Source organism: Myotis nattereri (genome assembly GCF_964212035.1).
Source record: "Myotis nattereri genome assembly, chromosome: 12".
NCBI lineage: Eukaryota > Metazoa > Chordata > Mammalia > Chiroptera > Vespertilionidae > Myotis > Myotis nattereri.
This window is the reverse complement of record NC_138087.1, coordinates 71,607,041-71,629,983: the sequence shown is the minus strand read 5'-3', so window position 1 is coordinate 71,629,983 and position 22,943 is coordinate 71,607,041. Positions and strand designations below refer to the sequence as shown.

General features: G+C 46.0%; 1 protein-coding gene across 1 annotated transcript in view; it reads left to right on the top strand.

Moving 5' to 3' along the window:
- PAPPA (pappalysin 1) overlaps nt 1–22,943 on the top strand; it is a gene marked incomplete at its 3' end in the record, with an annotated part of 213,316 nt that overhangs the window by 34,537 nt on the left and 155,836 nt on the right. The window contains exon 3 of the mRNA XM_081102850.1: nt 19,575–19,720. Within this exon, the coding sequence (XP_080958976.1) occupies nt 19,575–19,720 (146 nt within the window). The remainder of the gene's footprint in view (nt 1–19,574; nt 19,721–22,943) is intronic.

Genomic DNA, 22,943 nt, shown 5'->3' with positions numbered 1-22,943 from the left:
ACCTTCCTGGCACCAGGAGGGCCCTGGACTCTCACCTTGGCTCAACACATGAGCAGCCCATGTGGGAAGCAGCCGTGGTGTGTGGCCAGTTCCTTCCAGGTCATGATGCCCTTTCATCTCTGCTCTCATTTGGGCTTTGACAATTTGGCAAGGAAGACAAGACAGAGGTTAGTTAGCATTTGCATTTGATGGACAGGAAAAGAGGAATTTCGAGAGTGAAATGACTTGGTCAAGGTCATGGGTCAGGAAAATCATTTGGTTAATTCACAAATGCAAGTCTTCCAAGATTAATGCAGTGTGTGCTCTTTTGAGCTAGACTCCAAGAGGTTACCAGTGTACCCAGGCAGAGTGGGCATGGGGAAGAGAAAAGGGCCAGAAGTAGGTAGAAGTTATTCACCCATGCATTCATTCATTCATCCATCCATCCATCCATCCATCCATTCTTGCATCCATTCTTGCGTCTATGCAGCACATGTTTATTTAGCACCTACCAAGTCCCAAGAAGGTGGGTAGCCTGAGCCCTCTTTTCCTGAAGGAAATTCAGGATTCAAAATGGTGAAGGGATTGACTCAAGTTCACTCAGCTACTCAATGGAAAGCTTGGATTTGAACTCAGATCCATGGACTACAAAGCTCCCACTGAAGGAGGGTATATTTAAGTCCAAGGAACAATAAGTGGCAGAGTTAAAGGACAGAGTTGGCAGGCAGGACAGCTTCTCTGAAGCCTTGGGAGAAAACTGTTGAGTGGGATTGGGTCAGGACCGAGGGCAGCCAACCTTTGTGGAGGGCACACTGTGCTGGTGTGGGGGACCGTGGGGCTCCAGGTCCCAGATACCTCACCATCAGCAGGCAGAACTGGCAGGCTCCAGTGGCCTCCTCTTTCCTAAGTCATGGGACTGCATGCCCAGCGTGCCTGAGAGTGGTCCTATGCCAGTGCTGTGACCACTCCCACCAGGGCCTGTTTCTTTGCTGGTTTAGAAAGTTGTGTGCCCTGCGTGAGCCCCTCTGGGGCACAGCTATCTCCTGGCAGGTTGGGGGTGACAGCATTCTGGCAGAATCAGGTCTCCTGTGTGCAGAGAGAAACCTGTGGAAGTTTGTAGAGAAATTTTTACTTTGTGACTTTTCAAAACAGAGGTGGGCAGAAGAAATGACAGAAGGAAAGAAGGAAGGAAGACGGGCACCTGTAATAGAGACAGTGAAAATTAGATTGACATTATATAGATAATTTGTAATAAAGAGCTCAACTTAATTCTTGCCCAAGGTGATTCATTCTCATTCCCTCTCTTCTCTCTTCTCTCTTCTCTCTTCTCTCTTCTCTCTTCTCTCTTCTCTCTTCTCTCTTCTCTCTTCTCTCTTCTCTCTTCTCTCTTCTCTCTTCTCTCTTCTCTCTCTCTCTCTCTCTCTCTCTCTCTCTATATATATATATATATATATATATGTGTGTGTGTGTGTGTGTGTGTGTGTGTGAAAAGATAATATTTCAATTGCTTCTTCTCAATCTATGGTGAAGGGCCAGGTTTTGTTTTTTCTATATGCTACAAAACAGTACCTTTGTAATATACAGCAAAAGTGAATTGATATAAAATGAAATACCACAAGCACGGTGAAGCAGCGTCTGAGTTCTATACATGTATCTAAGGGCTCACTCCCCATTTCTGTACTCACTGTGCAATAGACTGGTGAGAAATAGTTGGTCCATTGCCTAATCTGAGTAACCCCAATGAAATTTCATCATTGTGACAATTTATGTAGCGATTCTCCTGAGTAAAATAAGATCCACCCATAATGCAGCTGGGCAGATTGGCAGACTCCATCAGAGAAGTACAATGTCTTTCAACACATTTAAACACACTTGTTATCTAATAGTCCTTGGGTCCCTGTGTTACAGGAGAGCATCCAGCCCTAGCAGATCTGGGGCTGCAGACTCAGAAGCATCCTCTATAGAGGGACCTGAAGGCCAAAGCTCGCATGGCCTCTTAGTGGTCACGCGGTGGTTAAGGGGGCTGTAGATCCTTGCATCCTGGTTGTCTGCAGTGCACAGCTCTCCAGCACTGCCCAGTCATCCTCGTAGGCCACAGAGACCTGCTCCTTGCCTTCTGTTCTCACTCTCTTCTTCCCAACTGCTCTAGAGAGCTTGGGATTACGAAGTGCTGAGAGAGTGGGTTTGGAGGAGAACTGGATAATGGCCTTGGGTTTCCTTGAGCTACACCAGCAGCGAGTTTTCTTATTAAGAGGCCATGATAAGCACAGCCACCTGAGGATGAGCACAAAGAAGGGGACTGGGGCAGTGAGGGGGCAGGAGCCGTGTCATGTAACCATTTGAAGATGTTTGGATAAGAACATTCTCACAAGGACCACAGGCCTATGGCACATGCACTTCAAGTATCAGAAGCCATGTTCCATGGAAAATGGCGCATAATTATTCCGTATGGTTTCTAAGCCATGGCTGGTACTGGAGTGTTTCAATCACAGGAGGCAGTGTTGAAGTGAGTAACAGGCAAGGCCTTTTCTTATGAGAATGTTCCTTCCAGGGGAGTAATTCTCTGCAGATGAGTGAGCTCCCCATCACCTGAGGCATGCACGTGGAGGCTATAGCCAGGCTTATGGCAAATGGTGGAGAAGGTTGCCTTGATGGTCTTGGGGTTGAGTACTACACAGCCGAACTTTATGCTTATATCTTATTCCAAGTCATTTTAGGGAACCACATGGTGAGTGTTTCTATCCTCTAAACAGGCATTTATTGGGCATGTCTCCCTTTGCCAGCCTCTCTGCTATTCACTAGTGACGTTGGCAGCAATGGAGGCATATTCCTCACCATTGAAGGGCCTCCACTTTATTGGGGGAGTCATATTCAAACCTAAGACATTCTGAGCTGTGGTTTTAGTGACAGACTGCAGCAGGAGACCCGAGAAGCAGAGATTGAGTCTGTCTCAAGAAAACAAGGCAAGTCAGTAGAGCAGGCCTGATTTGAACAGGCATCGGTCAGCACGCTGAGAGGTAGAGATGCAGTCTGCATCAGTCAGAGGGTCCTGGCAGGAACCAGATGGCACATTCAAACAGAATAATTCAGGAGAGTTGAAGGAGGAGGTATTTTGAAGGAGAGGCTATTTACAACAGTGTAGGACAACCAACAAGGCCAGGGCTGTAACATTGGGGAGCTATTTCCATCCTTGGCCTGCAGGGTTAGGAGGAGGAGCGGCTCTGGAACCTAAAGAGAGTGGCTGCATGGAGAGGGCTTTCTGGCAGCAGCTGTGACTCTGGGTAGAGAGGAGTGCCAGCCTGCTGCACTCTGGCCAGAAGGGCATCGGAAGAGGAGATTCTTCATGTTGTTTGCCTGTGCCTTCCAGTCTCCAGCCAGTGCTTTCCATTGGGGAACCAGACTGGGGATCACAAGGCAAAGGAATCTGTTTATGCAACTCAGAGAGGCCAGACTCGCAAGGGCGCAGGGCAGGGTGGAGAGGTAGGGGAGAGGATGTGGATGAGTGGACAGAACACGTCCAGAACACCGGGAAGGCCAGCCCATGCGGAAGGTACAGCATAAGCAAGGGGGAGGGGAGAAGTTGGTGAGGAAGGACTTGGAGAATAAGAAGTCATGCAGTGTGGCTCAGGTCCAGGCCATAAGCAGAGAAGGGTTCTTCTCAGGGAGAAAACTACTATCACACTAAGTCCTTCCTTCTTGCGTCATGTCCTTACTTTATGTCCTTCTTTCCTTCCTTCCTTTCTTCCTTCATTTTATTTTTATTTCTTTCCTTCCTCCCCCCCTCTCTTCTTCTCTTTTCTCAATAGATAGTTGTTGAACGTCCCTTTTGTGCCCGTCCCGTCCCACCCCTGCCCTTTTGGAGCTCAGCATCTAGTGCAGCGGTCACCAACCTTTTGGACCTCACAGACCACCAGTTGGCAACCACTGATCTACTGGGTGAGACAGGCAGGTAAAGGTGCCATTGCAATCACTGGTATGAGAGAAGGATCCCACGTTGGCTAGGAGGAGCAGTATGTGTGAGCAGGAGAAGTCTTTCTCTCAGACTCGGCAGTTAGAGAAAGACATTCTGGTGAACCTTGGCATTCTCTGCTGTGGTGGACATGAGCCAGGAGGGTAGAGCTTCATCTGCAGCCACTAGAAATGTCTACAAACAAGTTAGAATGCACTTCACATGCCTTTTAACAAATAAAATGGAAAACCCGGGTGTTAATAGAAATCCCCAGTAGCAGGAAATCATGGGTCAGGTGACACTTTGGGCTGTAGGCATCCCAATGCCAGAGGATATTGCAACAAATCCATCACATTCCTGGTGGAACCCCTCCAGTCTTCAGGCTCTGACTCCATCAGGTGAACTTCACCTTTGTCCATGAGTATGTTTTCATGTGGAATTGAAAAAAGGGGGAAAAAGGGGTTTCCCTTATATACTGGGGGCTTGTAGGGAAACATTATGTTTTCTCTTTTTGTTTATTATTTTTTTTATGTAACGAGGGCATTCCCTGTATCCATGTTGTTATTATTTTTGGACCCAGATTCCTGCTGGACATTGCTGGAAGTCTTAGGAAAGGGTACAATAAGCCTTAAGACAGTCTCAGTCTCTCTCTCTCTCTCTCTCTCTCTCTCTCTCTCTCTCTCTCTCTCTCTCCATATATATATATACATATATATGTATATATATATATATATGTATATATATATATGTGTGTGTGTGTGTGTGTGTATAATATATATATATATATATATATATATACACACACACACACACACACACATTTCAGAGAGGAAGGGGGAGAGAGAGAGATAGAAACATCAATGATGAGAGAGACTCATTGATCAACTGCCTCCTGCATGCCCTACCCTAGGGATTGAACCTGCAACCCGGGCATGTGCCCTGGCCAGGAATCGAACCATAACCTCCTGGTTCATAGGTTGATACTCAACCACTGAGCCACGCTGGCCGGGTGAGGCAGCCTCCTTGACCCCTCTGCGGGTATCTGTAGACCCCTCAGCCTCTCCCCCTGCCATTCAGTGTTTCGTCTTCACTCACTGGGTCTCACTTCTTGGCTGGGATGACGGCATGGGACATATACTTCCTTCCTCGAAGTTCTTTCCAAATCGGGAAAAGTTGCATGGAACCAGGGGCTCTCAAGCCGAAGATCCAGCCCCCTCTTGCTATAGACGAGGAGACTGAGCAGCCAGAGCTGCGGCACTGACCCAGCCTCACGGCGAGAGTGCAGCTGAGTTGAGAGCAAGACCCCGAGTCTTGTCTCCAGGTCCCCAGGCACTTCACCCCCCTGCATTGTCCTGGTGTCTTAGAAGCTGGCAATCTGAAACTAGGAAAAATTCTATTTGGAATGGTCATGTTCTTACCCATCATCCGTATTTTGTTAAGACACTTGAGTAAACAGGGCGCTGTGATAAATGCCCCGGGGAGCCACGATGTAATCTCTGTCCTGAAGGCGCTTGTAAGCTGTGGTTTAATGACCTTTGTTACCGTCACTCCAGACACGGCCAGGCGGCAGATGATTAATTTCCAGATGAACCGCACAGACGATAAGGCTTACGTGCGCCCTGAGAAAAGACAGGCTCCCTGTGGTTTGGAGAACTTTGGAAAGTTTTCTGGTGGAGAAGCATCTAGTTGGCTTTGTAGTGCTGTAGAAGAGGTAGCTGAGTCCTGGCCAGTTTGGCTCAGTGGATAGACCACTGGTCCACAGATGGAAGGGCCCGGGTTCGATTCCAGTCAAGGTCACATACCTCAGTTGCAGGCTCTATCCCGGGTGTGCTGATCGGTGTGTCTCTCTCGCATTGACGTTTTTCTCTCTCTGTCTCTCCCCCTCCTTCCACTCTCTCTAAAAATCAATGGAAAAATATCCTCTGTGAGGATTAAATAAATAAATAAATAAAAAGAGGTGGGGGAGAGCAAAGCGATCGAGGCAGGAAGGTGTGGGGAGGAACTGCAGATAGGTAGATACCATGATTTGTTCTTCAGGTAGTAGAGCCCGGAGGACCTTACTGTTACAGGATGCAGGAAGAATTGAGGGGAGATAGATTCTAGGCCTGGCTCGGCAGCTCCTTAGCTATGCAATCTTGGGCAGGTCTCTTAATCTCCCCGTGCCTCCATTTTCACCTCTGTCAAAAGGGAATAATAACAATATCTGACCGCCTGGATGGCACAGTTGCCTTGAGGGTCACATAAAATAATATCCCACGAAGAGTTCTGGGAAGTTAACAGATGAAAAAGGCCCTGGTTATTTTTTCAGCAACTTTTTTTTCATTCTTTTCCAGAAAACATGTAAGAGAAATGGCTTGGAATTTTATAATCAGAATATCAGAGTTTATTTAACATGACTAATACTCATTAAAGCAATAACAGGAGTCAGGCTTGGTGGAGGGGAAAAAGGATGCATGATGGAGACTGATCAGGGTTTGAATCTTGCTCCCACTCTCGATCCACGGCCTGACCTCGGCCCATTTCTCAGGGAGAGTCGCTGGCTTGTCATCTCTAAAAGTGGGTGAGAGTGGCTCTCCTGGGACATGTCAGGAAACTTAAATGCAGTCCTTTGTGTGAAGTGCCTGGCGCAGCATCTGGCGCATAGTAGGTGCTGGCGCAAGCTTCCTCCCTTCTGGATTGCACACATGGATCTCTCGTCAGCATTGTTTTTTTTGGAGATGCTGTCCAGCAGCTTCATAAAACACGCCTAAATGGAACCACTACACACACTGAGGGCATGTGCCCAGATTATTTTCATTTTTAAAATACTATTTGTTTTTTGTTTTTAGGACTGTCCACAGAACTGACGTTTTAAAATAAAGACCACAAAAGTTATATTGATCTCATTAGGCTTGCACACTAGTTTATCTTGAAACCGACCCAAATGTCTAACTATGTTAGGGGATGTATTTCTGCATGGACTAATCCCTGGCACTGTTGGGGGATTGGTTAGAATGGGTTGACATTCCAATTTGGTTGAAGTTCCTAGATTTTCCAGCCATCTCCAGCCCCCATACCTGCCTGGTCCAAACACACAGGCCCAGGCCACTGATGCACATGGTCTTGTTTTCTCTGCTTCCGTCTGGGCTCCCTTCGGGCTTGTCTTCTGAACAAAGTGCGCCTTTGCTCACAGGTCCCATCTGTGACTGGTGTGCCTGTGACCTTGGTCTTTGAGAGCAGAATAGAGGGGTGAATGGAAAGCAACAGAAGAACTGCACGTGGCCCCTAAATTGAGGTTAATAAGGAGCTCAGCATAGTGACCAGTGAGAAGCTTCGGGACCGGTCATCTAGCAAATCCATAAGACTACTGGCTTCAGAGACAGAGCATATTTGAACCAGCTCCCTTAACATTCCTATGACATTGAACAAGTCTCTTCCTTTATCAAAGACTCAGTAGCCTCCTGTAAAAATTGGGATGATAGTAACACATGTGAAGGTTTAGAGCAGCGGTTCTCAACCTGTGGGTCGCGACCCCTTTGGGGGTTGAACGACCCTTTCACAGGGGTCGCCTAAGACCATCGGAAAACACATATATAATTACATATTTTTTGTGATTAATTATTATGCTGTAATTACGTTCAATTTGTAACAATGAAATTGGGGATCACCACAACATGAGGAACTGTATTAAAGGGTCGCGGCATTAGGAAGGTTGAGAACCACTGGTTTAGTAGATTCAGTGAAATAATATACAGTCCTTAGCGAACTCTCAAAATAGCAGTGCTGGTTAGTTTGGGGATTTTCCATCTCCAGGAAATCTTCTGACCTCTTACATACATGTCTCTTCATCTCCAGCCCCCCTTGATCCTGAGCCCCTCACCAGAGCCTTGGGACTGGCAAGGCACTTGGAGACGACCTGGTCACTCTTTACCACCAAGGGCCCCTTTTATTCTGGGTCCTCGCAAATTCCATTTTTTGAAAGCGTTTCTTTATCCCGGAAGCTCTGCACATATTAAAGGCTAATGTATCTATTTTCTCAAGAGATAAGCAGCACACCACACAAGTTAATGCCTTTCCAACAAAAGGCAAATGCATGGCTGGGATCTGAGGAAAGGGCTGGCTGAGTAATTCACGCTTGTCCTAGGGAAGGGGGGGCCCTAGGGGTGGGGAGATGCCCTAACCCCCTCAGGCCCACACTGAGCAGGGAAGGGGTGGAGTGAGCCATCTCCTGGCCGGGGCTCTTGCTGCTGCACACTCTGTCTCTCAGTTACTGATGCAAGTTGGAATCCTTTTTTGGGAACTCGCCAGGGAGGCCCCTCAACTTGCGGGGATCTGAGGTGGCTCCCCTTTCACCCCTTTCCTCGATGTGTGTGTCCACGTCTGGCTCCTGGATGTATGGGAGCACTGGGTGCCCCTTTGAGGGCCTCGGCGGGAGGCGGTGGGGTTTTTCCATCTGGGTCGGGCATAGTCAGCACTCTCATTTTCCTCTCTACATCCACTGGTGACACTGACCACTCATGACAGCCTCGGTGCTCAGTCACATGGCCTCCCAGGTTGGGAACAAAGCAGAGGGGGTGTGAGGGGGGATTGAGAGGACAGACAGCAGGACCTTTTATGTGCATGAACCACATGTCCCTACATGGATCACAGCTCAGCTTATCTCCAAAACTCATCATTGGCTTATTGTCCACCTCCTGAGAGAATCCCCACACCCCCACACTCACTTTCTGAAAACATAAAACTAGAGTTTGCACAGCAGGGGGTGTTGCTTACAGGTTTGTTGGCGCAAGTCAAACAGCTTCTATTTCCCCATTGTTTGGTGGGGCCTTTTCTGTCTTTCTCCTTCCCTCTCTGCTTCTCTTATGTTTTGCCCTGTTCTAGAGATTGTTTGGGTGGTCTGGTGGTGAAGGGTGGAGGTGAGGGCACTATTGCCTCCATTTCAAGCTTCTGATGTTTGTGATCGCAGCCTTTCCTGGGTTCAGTCAGCCAGCCGCAGCTCTTAGCCTTGAGCTTGACTTCTGATTACTGACCTATTTTTATGGCCACAGAGGACAAGGGTGACTATAACTCCAAAAAGCATGAAGCATCTCCGAATCATACAGAGGGTGGAAGAGAGACACAAGCGAGAGCTCTTTTCCTGAGAATTCGTGCTACCAACAAAAAACCCAGTCTGCCTGTGGCTTGGCAATACCTTAGGAAGGAAGTGACTAGATATTGCCAGTAACTTCCTAGCCATCAGGGAGTATCTTACTTCTTTTACTCCCAATTCTTCATCTGTAAAATGGGTAGATTTGGGTAGAATATTTCCCAGATCTCTTCCTGTACAGACATTTTCGAATCAGACACTGTCATCCTGGTTCCAGGCTTGTGGGGGAGCTTAATATTGAAAAGATACCAATAATGCCAGGCACTGACACTGGGGACATCCAGGGAGGTAAGAGATGGTCTTGCCTCCCAGGGATTTGCCAGCCCCTATATCTTAATGGAGTGTAATATGTTCAGAATAGCAATGAAGGAACAAATATGCTCTGTGACAAGTTAAAAAAAAAATCCTACTCCTTTGACTCAAGTGCCAGTGGTGGCCTAATGATGGTACCCCACCTCAGGCAGTCTGTGTACCCGCTCCTTTACTTACTCGCGGCCCTCAGGCCCTGAATTTGGCATCCTTGTTCCAAAAATCAGTTTGAATTTAATTCTCCTTTCGACAGCCTGACCTATAGTGTCATGCTTTTCCCAGCATCGTTTCCCCATACTCGAGCCCTGACTGTCACAAGACCCCATGAGACCTATCTCTTTTCTAACCCCGGGAGAAACCCAAATTTAGGGAAGTTCCTAGACTTGTTTGAGGTCATCCAGAGAGGTCTACATTTACTGTAAGGACTATGTAGTTCTAACTTTAGATCATTCTGTAATTTGCCTAAGGCTAGGTGATTGGTATGGGGCCACGGTGCAGACTGAAAATCTAGAGGTTGCCATATTGATGATGATGTTGTAATTCTTGCTCTATTCTTCCCAAACATAATATTGTTCAGTCACTCTTCACATCTGTTTCATGGTTTTCATGGCTAACAAGTAGAGCCAAACTACACAATCTACCTAGAACATTGCGGCTGCCACTGCTTATGAAAGAGAGGTGATTTGTCTTAATTTAATTGTGCTCCAAGTGCAAGACAAACCACAGGGCTGTTGGTGAGCTGTGTGTGTATTCTGCTCACTGCGGTCAGTGTATGGTTTATCAACTGTGGTTTTGATCCTCCAAGAGGCAAGTGAGGTGGTCAGAAGAGGCAGTTGGGGGCCCTGGAACTGTTGTGCAAGCAATAATTTGACGTGAGATCATCACATGGCTGTTCTGGTACTTTCAATACACCACCCCACTTCAGTTGTTGCTTCTTACTTATCAGGGTATTCTTATTGCTTAATAGTTTCCTTGAAAATAAGTAAATTCTGAGAACCTGAGGCTGTAAAACAAAGATTATGGTATCCCATGCAGAGATCTTAGGAAGTAGCAGATCACTTCACTCTGCGTGTATGTGCACCTACTATGTACAGGTACAGTGCTAGGAGCTGGAGTACAACAGTGAACATTTCACAAGATAGGTGTGATTCTACCCTCATGGAATTCGCTGTAGTTAGGTCAGTAGCTCATTGGATCCATGCTTTATGGAAAGGTTCAAGGTGCTGAGGAAACACAGCAAATGGGTACTTGACTTGTTTGGGGTCAAAGTCACTTCCAGTCTGAGTCATGTTCACCAAGGGGTGTCACCAAGCTTGCCAGGAACCAGGTGTTCTGACACTCTGCCTTCTGCTCCAGCCTCTCCAGAAGCCACTTCCAAAAAGGCAAATGAGAAAAATAGGAGCTGAATAGTTCCTAGTGAAAGGTATTAATTTTAAATGAGTGTCCTTTATTCCAAGATAATTTTATTCTTTTCTTTGGAGGGCCACTCCAGTATCCTTTATTTTATTCTACAAGAGACATTATACATGCTGGTGTGTGTGTGGGGGGGGTGGGGGTAGGGGGGGGTGGGGATCATCTTCAAATGCTTTATTTATTTGTCAAAGTTAAAAATTGCTACTTCCACCTCAATTTCTAAAAATGATCTAGAGGTCTAAGAGTCAGCACCTTCCTCTCCTCCCAACCGAATCCTCAAGATTCTGATCCCACCCAAGTCCTGGGCTTGGTGTGATCGTGCCCCGCAGTGAGCCACAGACAGCAATGTTCCCAAGAGTTGACCCTCCATTTGACTCAGCAGAGGGCACAACCCCGAGAGACAATACTCCTAAAAGGCCAGCAGTGGGGCAAGAGAGCATTGATGTATAGAATCTGAGACCAGTAAGGCGAAGTGTCCAGTGGACCGAGTCAGAACCCAGACCTTCATTCACGTCCCTCCCACCCCCCCCCCCAGCATTGAATTGTCCCCCATGCGTAAATACTCTCCTACTCCTACTTCGATGTTCTCAGGGTATCTCCACAAGCCACTGCCAATTCCTACTTCTCCATTTCTTCTCTCCTCCAGTCCACCTTCCATGTTCCCCCAGAAAGGAAAGAAAGATGTTTGGGAAACATGAACCAGGTCGTTTTTATCTTTATAACATCTGCCAGCGTCTGCTTAGAGCTTTCTGGACACTCCATCCTCCATAACCTGCTGTACAAGAACCTTCCCGATGTGGCCCTTGCTGGCGCCTACGGCCTCATCTTAGGGAGTTGCTCCCATGTCCCCAACTTTGCAGCCGCCGCAGAGGACTTGCAGAACCTCACTCTCCTCACACTCTTGCATGCCTCTTGGCTTCTGGAGCTTCAGCCCTTTTCCTGGTCCCCCACACTCGGTCGGACCTCCAATCAGTATTTATTTTCCATGTGAAAACCTTACTGGTATCTTACCCTCCTTTAGGGAGGAGTCATTGCTCTGTGCTTCCATCATGTTCAGCACCCCTTCTACTGTAGCATACAGAAGATAAGAGACTCACAGTAAAGGATATGGCCTGTCATAGCCAACAAACAGGGGTCAAATCCCACCTCTGAAATCTGTGAGTGGGAGCAGGGACTTTGGAAAAATGGTGTCACCTCACTGAGCCCTGGTTCTTCCTTTATAAACTGGGAATATCCACACCTAATACATAGAGCTCTTATAATGCTTCAAATAAATAATGTAAAAAAGTACTTTAGCAGTTCCAGGGTGTAGTCAACTCCCCAAGTGGTAGTTTTTATTAGTATTATCACATTATGTTGTGATCATCTGATTTGCCTCGCTTCGTTCATAAAACTGCTAACTCTGCGATGTGGAATTTATTTGTATGCCCAGTTTCTACCTTAAAGCATGGTATTTGGTAGCATCTCAGTAAATTCTGGTGAAGGAAAGAGGAAAAGACTAAATTAATGATATGCAGGGAGGAAGGGAGCTGGTAGGAAGGAGGAAAGGAAAGCTCACAGGAAAGGAGGGAGGGCAGGAGGGAAGAGGAGAGTAATGAAACCATGAGTAATTCAATAAATAAATAAAAGAATAATCATTTTTTCAATTGCTCTTTTTTGTGTGTTTTTTAAATTTAATATATTTTTATTGATTTCAGAGAGGAAGGGAGAGGAAGAGAGAGATAGAAACATCAATGATGAGAGAGAATCATTGATTGGCTTCCTCCTGTACACCCCGTACTAGGGATTGAGCCCACAACCCGGGCATGTGCCTTGACCAGGAATCGAACCATGACCTCCTGGTTCATAGGTTGACACTGAACCACTGAACAACACTGGCTGTGCTTTCAATTGATCTTGGATTGGTGCTGTTACATTTTTTTTTTAGACTATGTTTCAAGCTTCTACAAAAAAGCTATTATTTTGGAAACCAATCATTCAGAATTCCTAGAATTTAATAAACTCTCCACGCATCCCTCACCCCCCACCCCCTGCCTCTCCTTACAGACAAGAGAGGCATATTTAAGCATTTCTGACAATGAAAGTAAGCAGGAGAATAAAGTCCAAATCATTAGGGCCCTTGGGATAAAAGTACAAAATCCAGGTTTTAGAACTGGTCACCGCTTGGAGAAAGCTTGTAATTTGGAATGAGGGATATGGATGCAATAAACATCCTGAGGTTTATCTTGCTTTAATGACTTGTCTCGAGTGGCTTTGATCTTTACGTTTGATAATCACTTTCAAATGGCCTAGTGTGTTCTGAAAGTGGAGGAGTTGGGTCACGGACTCGAGATCCTCCCTGGAAATGATAGGCTGCATCAGGAAGACTCATTCTGTTAGCTGTAGAAACAGGGCACCTGCCTGCGAGGAAGATAAACATATTAGTCCAGTGATAGGAACCAGGGTTCACTGAGGAAAGGACACCACAGGCCTTGGGGGCGAAGGCTTGTTCTCTCTAGCTCCTTGAGTGAGCTAAAAAGAGAACTGGGCATCATGGGGCCTCTCCATGGGGTAGGCACCCTTCTAGGTACTTTCGTATGTATTGCTTCCTTGAGTTTTTATATTCCCCTCTCTAGGTTGCATGTTAGCATCACCATTTTATAGATGAGAAAATTATGGTTCAAGAGAGTTGAGTCCCTTCTGTAAGGCCACACTGTCCCTTAAGTAGGAGAGGGAGCATTTGAACCCTTGTCCGTCTCTCTCTCTCTTAAGGTGTGGCTTTATCTCTAGCAATCTGCTGCTTTTTCCTTTAACCTGAAAGAACTGTCCCCAGCCTCCAGCTTGGAAGTCTCCCACTCTCAGCCAACTGAGGGCATCCGCACATGGCCGGCACCATTCCTGTAACTCACCTGCACTGATCAAGTGCCCAGGGGACAGCCCCGTGGCATGGCACTTCTCAAAGGTCTCCTTGGCGGCTCTCTCTTCTGCAGCAGGGATGTCAGTTTGCTTTTAGTGGGAATAGAACCTGAGATGGGTCCGTCTTGACCTGGGCTCCCTGTGAGCCATACCACTGACCAACCATCTTTAAAATGGGAGAGCCCGTGTATTATGTTTCCAGACTTGGAAAAACTCGAGTTTTCCGTGATTCATTTGAGGGATTTGTTGTTGTTCTGCATTCTGAATGTAGTTCCCTTTTGCTTCTCTTTCAGCCAAACAGGCCCTGACAGCTCTCTCATTGAGATTATTACTGAGTTGTACCATCTCAGCCAGTGCATTTAGGAAATATGTTGTTGGCACTCACCAGTGAATGAGATGCATAAAGAAAATATTCTAATGACAGTTGAGTTGAGAGAGCTTTGATCTCCCTCCAGAACTGCTCTCATGGCTTTGAAATGCGGCTCTGGCAGAGGGGTACAGTCTGGGTGCCTTGGCACTGTGGGCTGGGCCCCTTGAAACCGACATTCCAGGGGACCTGCAACCTTCCCAGTGAGGTTCAGGTGCACAGCTGTGCGGGAAGAAAGGAGGCACCTCTCTTGAGAGGCTCAGGGGGAGGATCCAAGTTAGGAGGGACTTTCCAGTTTAGCTCAACATTTCCTAAACTGTCTTGGTTATGCTGTTATTTGGGTGTGGGGTAAAGGCAGGGGTGGGGTGGGGGAAGGGATTATGGCCCAATATGTTTGGGAACACCTCATACACTATCTGACCGACTCTTCATTTTGCATATTAAAGGCTCTGCAAATTCTTCCAATTAAGAAATATATGTATTTAGCCTTGTTTAACAGAGCATGTCCTAAACCCATTTGACTCGGAAACATTTTTCCTTTAGACGTGCATCTGGTTCATGTGGGTTCAGCCTTCTTCAGACTGGGATTTGAAAAGCACTGAGCTAACTCACGTGCTCACAGAGCAGATGGTGAGCCTGCGCTACAGACTGGGCCTCAGAGTGTGGCAGCAACAGGCCCGGAGTTCAGGCAACGCAGGTTCTGCAGGAGGCCGCAGTCCCTCCCATGCCCAACTTCCCAAGCCATGCTCTCCTGCAGGGACCTGTGTCCCCACCCCACCCCCCCGCCAGGAAAGGATGACTTCACCCATTGGTGCTGCCACCCAGCCTAGCGAATAGAGGCTTGTCCTCAGACCCTTCTGTGACCCTTGGGCAAGTTGGTGCATTTTCCTGAGCCTTGGGCCTCTCCTCCTGTTTTGAGATTATGCAATTTAAGAGAGGTGCTCAATAACTGCCAATCATTGGTAGCACACTCTCTCTGTCTCTTTGGAAGGGAAAGTTTAGGAAACACAGAGGGGATAAAGATTTGGCTCCACCTGCTTGATGCTCACAGCCTGATGGGGAAGACAGATGCTCACACTGTGAAGATAACACAGAGGAGGTTGATAATAGAAAAACCAGAATCCAAAGTGGGGGCGGGGGGGAGGCTCTGAGAAGAGGGGCATCTTTTGCAGCTAGAGATGATGATGATGATTTTGGTGTTGCTAATAATTATCATTGGAATAATAATAACGATGCAATGAAAATAGCCAAGATTGACTAATGACTGCCTTCTACGGGCCAGGCCCTGTGCGAGGAACTTCCTCCACTGTGCCTCTAGTCCTTCGGACAGCCCTGTTAGGTGGACAGCATTATTCCATGTTAAAGGTGTGTGGTCCTTAGTGGGTCCATGGAGCACATCACCTGTACACTGAACTTAGCGTGGAGGCTTGGGTTTTGGAAAGCTGAGACTCAGGAAAAGAGATTGTGGGGCAGAGGAGGGTAAATGGTGGACATGCTCAGGGAATGGGCATAATTGGGGAAAACCAGAGGTTCTCAGGTGAGGAAATAATGAGAACTTGAGTGGGAGGGTGTGGGAGGAAGAAAAAGGTTGGATGGTGGGGATGAGACACTGAAAGTTGAGAGTGAGGGAGCCACCCAGAGGCCGACTGTCAGTTCAGGTGTTGCCCAGGAGCAGAAAATAGGAGACCAGGACTTGGAGGGGAGTGCCAGCCAGGACTGTGCTGAGATGCCTTCTCTAATGCTACTGCATCCCTGGGCGCTAACTGAGACTCAGAGAGGTAAAGCAGCCATGGACATAGCTCTGGCCATCCGACTTGAATAGTATTGCCTTATAAATTAACAAACACACAGAGTTTTTGTATTTGGATTGATTTTTTTCTGGGTTAATGATGATTTTAAAAAAATTACCAATTTATCTTATACACTCAGGGCCAACCTTCCCACAGTGGCAACATGGAAAGGTATGTGGCCTTGAGCAGGTCCTTGTCCTTTTCTCATCCTCAGTCCCTGTAGACTCTCGTGGTCCTGCTCAATTTGACCTTCTGTGATTTCTCCTCCACCCATTGACTGAAAGGAATACACAGTATCTTAAAGAGATGGGAGGAAGCAGGTAGATACCCACATGAACTCCTGTCCCCAAGATTTTTCCCTGATGCTTTTGGGAGACACCCAGCAAGGCTGTGAATTGGTGGGAAGACCGTAGCAAGTAGAGGAAGACTTTCAGCCCCAGAGCTCTTTTCCTTTGGGTGTGTCCTCCCAAAAGAGATGGAGAGAAGAGAGGCTAGTGAGGCTAGGAGCCAGGATGGCTACTGTAGGTTCTTTCTCTTTTGGGAAACAGAGGCTTCTCAAAGTATGAAAAAAAGAAAACCCACAGACAAGCAAGGGAATAACTCCAACATCCCACATCTCTGCCTTGGGCCAGAATGAATGCCACCCCCTAAAAAGATTGCTTCTGCAATTACAACTGAATAAACAACCAATTAAAATGTCTCCCCTGGCCCTACCTTCTATCCCCCTCTCTCTCTGAAGCTTTCTCAGCCTAGAGCCATGGGGCGAAGAGGTGACTTTCTCTAATAACATTTGTGTTCTCTGCCAGAGAGAACACTTGATGGAAGTGGACAAATCAATTATAAAATAATAAATAATGTGGAAAGGGCTGAGCCAAGAAAACCTCAGCTTCTCTGTGTTTTCATTCTCCTCCCACACACTGTTTCCCTCACCACCGTGGCCCGCAGTACCCTTGGAAGTGAGGGTGAGGCTGTGGGAAGTGTTGGCCACATCTAGAGTTGCCCTTGGCCTTGTCACTCTATGATCTCCAACCCCCTGTTACTTCATCTATAAGATGGGGGTAAATAATGGGAATAGCTAAACACTTACTTCTACATGCCAGGTATTCTAAGCCCTTTACACTTTCTTTTTAATGTCCCAAATCCTCTGAACAACTCTATGAGATAGGTACTATTATTGTTTTTGTGTTTTGTGAATAAAGGAACTGGTGTGCAGGGAGTCAAATAAATTGCTCAGTTAAGATAATTGACCCAAATGTCAAGTGGAAGAGCTGGATTCATAGCCAAGGCTCTGGCTTGGGACGGAGCCATCTTGCCCACTCTGTGGCATCACATGTGCACAGAGATGGAACAGCATGTGGAGCTGGCATACAGCAAGTGCTTAATAAGTGTTGGTTTTCCTTCTTTGATCACAGAACAGCCTGGTTTGAACTCCTTATGAGGTTTCCAGGCCAAGAAGCTGAGGATGGGACCTTGGGAGGAAAAGGGCACAATAGCAAGGCTTTGCGTCAATATCTGAACTTGTGTGGTTGTCTTTGAAATTGGTCACCTCAACCATGTTCAGGCCCACGTAGATGCAACCTCTCCTGGCCAGTTATTTGAAAAGCTGTAAAGATTATGGTTACATGAGTATTTGGTTTTATGAACTCCTGATGATGTGGGTAGACAGGAGGTCTCGACATCTCTTATTCCCATCGGAGTAGAGGTGGAAGGCCATGACCCACAGAAATGCTCTGTAAAGCATCCAGTGTATTGATATGGAAACGGGGGTCTCATAGCAAGGAAGTGCCGTAACAGACTGTGACCTAAATATTTTGGTTGTTTTCTTTCCCAGTGTGAATTCATATCCAACCATATGTACTGAGTGCTTCTCAGGTGTCAAGTCCTGTGCTGAGGACTCAGTAAACAGAGATGAGTAAGGTGCATCCCCTGCCCTCCAGGGAGCCACAAAGAGTGGCAGATATAGACAGGGGTAGTGATTATTTGGAATGGTGTTAGAGTACCTACAAATAGGAGGTGGATGAGTACAAAGATGGTAAAGAAGGGGGGGGGGTGATGTGGAAATCAGGGAGGTCTTCCTGGAGGAGAGGTCCCAGAATGGACTTTGGATTTGTTCATCAAAGTCCCTGTTAGAGGGAATGGCATGAGTAAAGGCACTGGGGCTGATGCTTCATGGTGGGTGATGCCAGTGCACAGTGGGGGATTCAAGAGAGGGGACGGAGAGAGATGAGGCCAGAAGTGGAGACGGGTTCTTGCAGGCCATGCTGGGAGCTTGGACTTTACTCTCATATTGAAAGGCCCTTCCATGACAAGGGAACCATCATTATGTGCTCTACATGCCAGGCCCTGTGCCAACCCCCTAGGAGAGACAACATTGTGAAAAAGGAAAACACTTTTAACTGACTGTGTGACCTTAGCAAGATATGAAGGTTCTTTAAGCCTCTATCTTCTCCTCTGGAAAACGGGGATAATGCTGCCCACCTCGGTATAAATAATTCGATGAAAGGAGATAATCCATGTAAAATCAGGCCAACAAACATCAAATATCATTATTCCTGGACTTTATCTCGCCTACTACATCAAGCTGCTTGCCTGCTTGCTTATTTATGTTTTTATTCATTTATTTATCAATGAATCACTGGATTCATTTCCAGCCTTCCTCAAGAAGTGATTATCAGCTGCTCACAGGATCCCTAAAATATAAGAGGACAAATATAACATAGGAGCTGGAAGAGGCACTGTGAGCAGAGAGCAGGATGCCTGTCTCTGTTCTGGGATGAGTGTAAATAATATTCCTGTGACTGATCCCCTGCTTTAGCCTTTCTGTCTTGATGGGAGAGTCTTCCTCTGCAAGGGAGGGCATCTTAATACTGAGCACCTAGGATGTGCCAGTTTCTCTCCAAAGACCATTTCTTTCTCTCTCCAACATGTGTTTGTCCCAAGTATTAAAGAGTTGACAGTTATACTATGGGGAATTAAGGGGAGTTAATTCACTTTCCAGATATGTCAGGCTAAGCAGCGACCTCAAATACAATATCCTTCTATAGTCTATTGTACAGACAAAGACATAGAGGCTTGCAGAATGCAGAATCGTGTGATACAGGAGACAGCATGATGCCCCAGTCAAAGGAGTATGGTTTTCCAAGCTAGACAGAATTGACCCTGAAACCCAGTTCTGCAGCTTTGGACAACCTGTTTAATAACATTGGGCCACATGTTGCTTATCTTGAAAACCAAGTAACAGTGCCTCCTGGCAAGGTTGGTATAGAAATGCAAAGAAGGCTTCCTAGCACAGCTCCGTATACACCAAATGAATGGTCCAAGGTCCATAGTGAATGAGGAAAGAGAAAGAAGCCAAGACTAGAAAATATGTTCGCTCTTCCATGGTCTGTGTTCTTGATCTGTACGTACTCACATTGTGTGGTCCTGTCACTAGTCAGTATAGCTGAGTCCTTAGGGACACAGATGTGGACCTTAGATAAATTTCAGTTCTGAACTGAACTCTGCTATTTGTAAGCTGAGCAACCTCATCAAGCCTTACACGCTTAGGGATATAATTTTCTTATCTATAAAATGGGGCCATATCAGTTACCTTACAATATGTATTGAAAGAAGTCAATGAGGTGATGTCTATAAAGTGCTTAGCAAAGTAGCTGACACATAGTCGCTCTACTGAATGAGCAGTACCTGTTATGCGAAGAGTCACGTTTTTGAATGGTGATGACAGCCAAGGTTCTTTTTCTATTACAGAGCGTACTTGGATGTTAATGAACTGAAGAACATTCTTAGACTGGATGGAACTACACACCTCAATATCTTCTTTGCAAACTCCTCGGAGGAGGAATTGGCAGGAGTAGCCACTTGGCCATGGGACAAGGAGGCCCTAATGCCCTTAGGTGAGAATTAGAAACGTCTCTAGGAGGGAGTTGGATTAGCACAGGAATACATTTACTAGTGGTGATGGCGATCCTGATGGTGGTGGTGGTATGGGAATGGTGAACAATTTACTTTTCACTTTTTAAATTTACAAAACTCTTGAGCATTCCTTATCTCTTGTCAACCACTAAGAAATGCTCTGAAAAAATAATACAACAGTATTCACCCTGTTTCCCAGTGAGGAAACTGAGATTTAGAGAGGGAGTGGGGGCTTATCCAAGGTCACACACGTCAGTGGCAGAGCCATGTTTTGAATTCAGATTTATTAACTCCGTTCATCGATTGCTTTCAGTGCCCCCTGCCTCTCTGCCTCTTCGTTCATGCAAATATCTCCTCAGCCTTGTAACCACATTGTGCTGGCACAGCCAAACATGGGTTGGCTTGAAAGCCACCAGAGAGGCAAGAGAAAGCGAGTTTGTAAGAACTCCTTATTCCTTCATGTTCCACCCACCAACACCAGGAACTCTTCTTACATTCAAATTATGCATGTCCATAAACAAGATATATGTTTATGCATATCAATACCAAAGTCAGAAATGACAATGGTTTCTGAACCACGCACTGTGAGCAAACATTGGAGTTATTCGATTTTGTAAAATTTTTTCCCATGCTCTCTTCCAGTTCACAGATATACACAGACGTGCATTTTTAACTTGTACATATTTGAAATCATAGCATAAATGCAATATTGTGTTCTCTTTTTTCACAGAATGTTATGCTATCTACATTTTTCCATGTTACAGCAATCTTCGTAATTACTTCCCACCCCACTTTTTCTCATTTAACATCACACACATCTTTCTGGGTTATTTCCATCTCTCTAAAGATGCCATTTGTAATGGCCACATGACACTCCATTGAATGAGGGCACTGCAGTGTCTTTAACCATTTCCCTTTGGTGGAATGTTCCCATTATTTCCACCAGTGAGTAGTGATGACTCAGTGAGTGTCTTCATCAGAAAATGCCCAGTCTCAGCAGAGTGACTGTGCTGGATGTTTCCTCAGGCTGCCTGGTCTCCCAGGGGTAGACCCACAGTCCAGTAGCTGCATCTACGCTATCTTGGAGATGAAGGACTCTGTAACTTCAAATAATGACGTTGTGCTGAATTAAACTCTAGACTTAGTTTGCTCTAGACAGCTCTCATTTTCCACTTGTTTTTAAGAGAATGAAACCACTGTGTGTGTGTGTGTGTGTGTGTGTGATGATGATGAAAATAGAAACAGATAAAAAATAAATATTAGTGATTCTCAACTGAAGAGGGGTGGATTTTATTTCCTAGGAGACACTTGGCAATGTCTAGAGATATTTTTGGTTGTTAAAATGGGGGGATGCTATGCCAGTAGCATCTAGTGGGTAGAGGCCAGTGATGCTGCTAACTCTCCTGCAAAAGCCACAGAAAGGAATTATCTAGTCCCAAATGCAATAGTGTTGAGAAACCCTGAGGTTGGTGATGGGTAGACGGACAGGTGGATTCACAGACAGACAGAGAGGTATTGGGCAGAAGAGAGATTGGAACTTCGGCAAACTTGGGCACAATCAGCTTATACCACATGCTTCGTATGATGTCTGGGAATCGTGCTGGTCCAGAGCCAAAATCCATAGTTGTTCTCAGCAGGGAACAGATTCAGTAGTACGGCCTTAGGCAGGTCTCTTGCTTTTCCCAGATCTCAGTTTCTTCAGATTTTAAATGAACAGGTTAGGCTAGATGGTGGCCTCCAAGGACCCTTCTCAGTGCTGAAATTTTGTGCTATTGGAAAAGCAACGAACAAGGCCATGAGCAGTCTTAAAAGGGTTGAACAGCAGACTTCTAAAGTTAGAGAAAAGTACTCCTGATATTCCACGAATTTCAGAGACTGGCTCAGGACCAGGAGTACAGAAGGCTATAAATCCATAGCATGTTATAGTATTTCAGGATGATGTCAGGCTCCAGCTATTTCACCTTTTAAGAGAGGCAATGAAACAGGACTCGGGCCCTGTGCTATCGCTCTGTGCAAAGGGGTGTGCTGGCGGGAATGAGGTAGAACAAGCAGAGCCCACCTGGACAGTAAGTCTGCAATCCTATCCTTATCCTTGAAAAATACCTGTGGGGTCCTCTTCCCATTACCTCAGTGTCCAAGTTCCTGGAGAGACGGAGTCATTGACACTATTGTGGCTGTTTCTTTTAGAACTCCCCAGAGAGTCAAGGTCACTTTCCCAAGATCATACAGCCAATATGAAGCAAATGGAGGATTGCAACCTATGTCAGGCTAACTCCAGCTGTCCTTCAGGCTGCCACCTCCCTGTTTTGAGAGAGATTGATCATAAGCAAGTTCTCTGAAGTAGCCCCAATCAAACCCCATTTATTAGAAATTACACACACACACACACACACACACACACTCCTGCTAGTTACACCATGATCCCTAGAAAAAGTCTTGGGTGGGAAGGGGATTATGTTTTGTATTATGATCGGCATAAAGTAGACATAAAATAATTGAGAGAGATTTCCTGTCTCAGTTTCTCTTCCTCCCTGCCTTTGCCTGTCCCTTCTCACATACACACATGCACACACCCCCATCACCACAGTCCTCTCATACATCTTTATCTTTGGGTTTGAAGAAGTCCCTGAGCAGTTCAGAATTAATAGACCCCACCCGCCCCATGACTGAGCGAGCTCGCCCTCCCGGCAGTTGAATCTGAGATAAATCTCCTGCTCTCCAGCACCAGGCCTGCCAGGACAGATCAAGGCTCTGCCCTCTCACCGTTCTTGCATAAAATGATGCTCTGCACTTAAAGTTACTACTTAGAGGAAGCTCAGACCTGAATTTTAACCTTCCCTTAGACACACTCAGATAAAGTTTACGTATCTTTCTGCTAGCCTGCATGGGTTTCTCCAGTGCCTGAAATGAACATAGAAGGATGCTGCCCATTGATTCTATGAGACCTTTCATTTGTCTCGCCAAGCAAAGCAATGCTGTCTTCTAAGACACACGGTGTGGACTATTATTCCTCAAACTAGACCAGTGATGGCGAACCTTTTGAGCTCGGCATGTCAGCATTTTGAAAAACCCTAACTTAACTCTGGTGCCGTGTCACATATAGAAATTTTTTGATATTTGCAACCATAGTAAAACAAAGACTTATATTTTTTGATATTTATTTTATATATTTAAATGCCATTTAACAAAGAAAAATCAACCAAA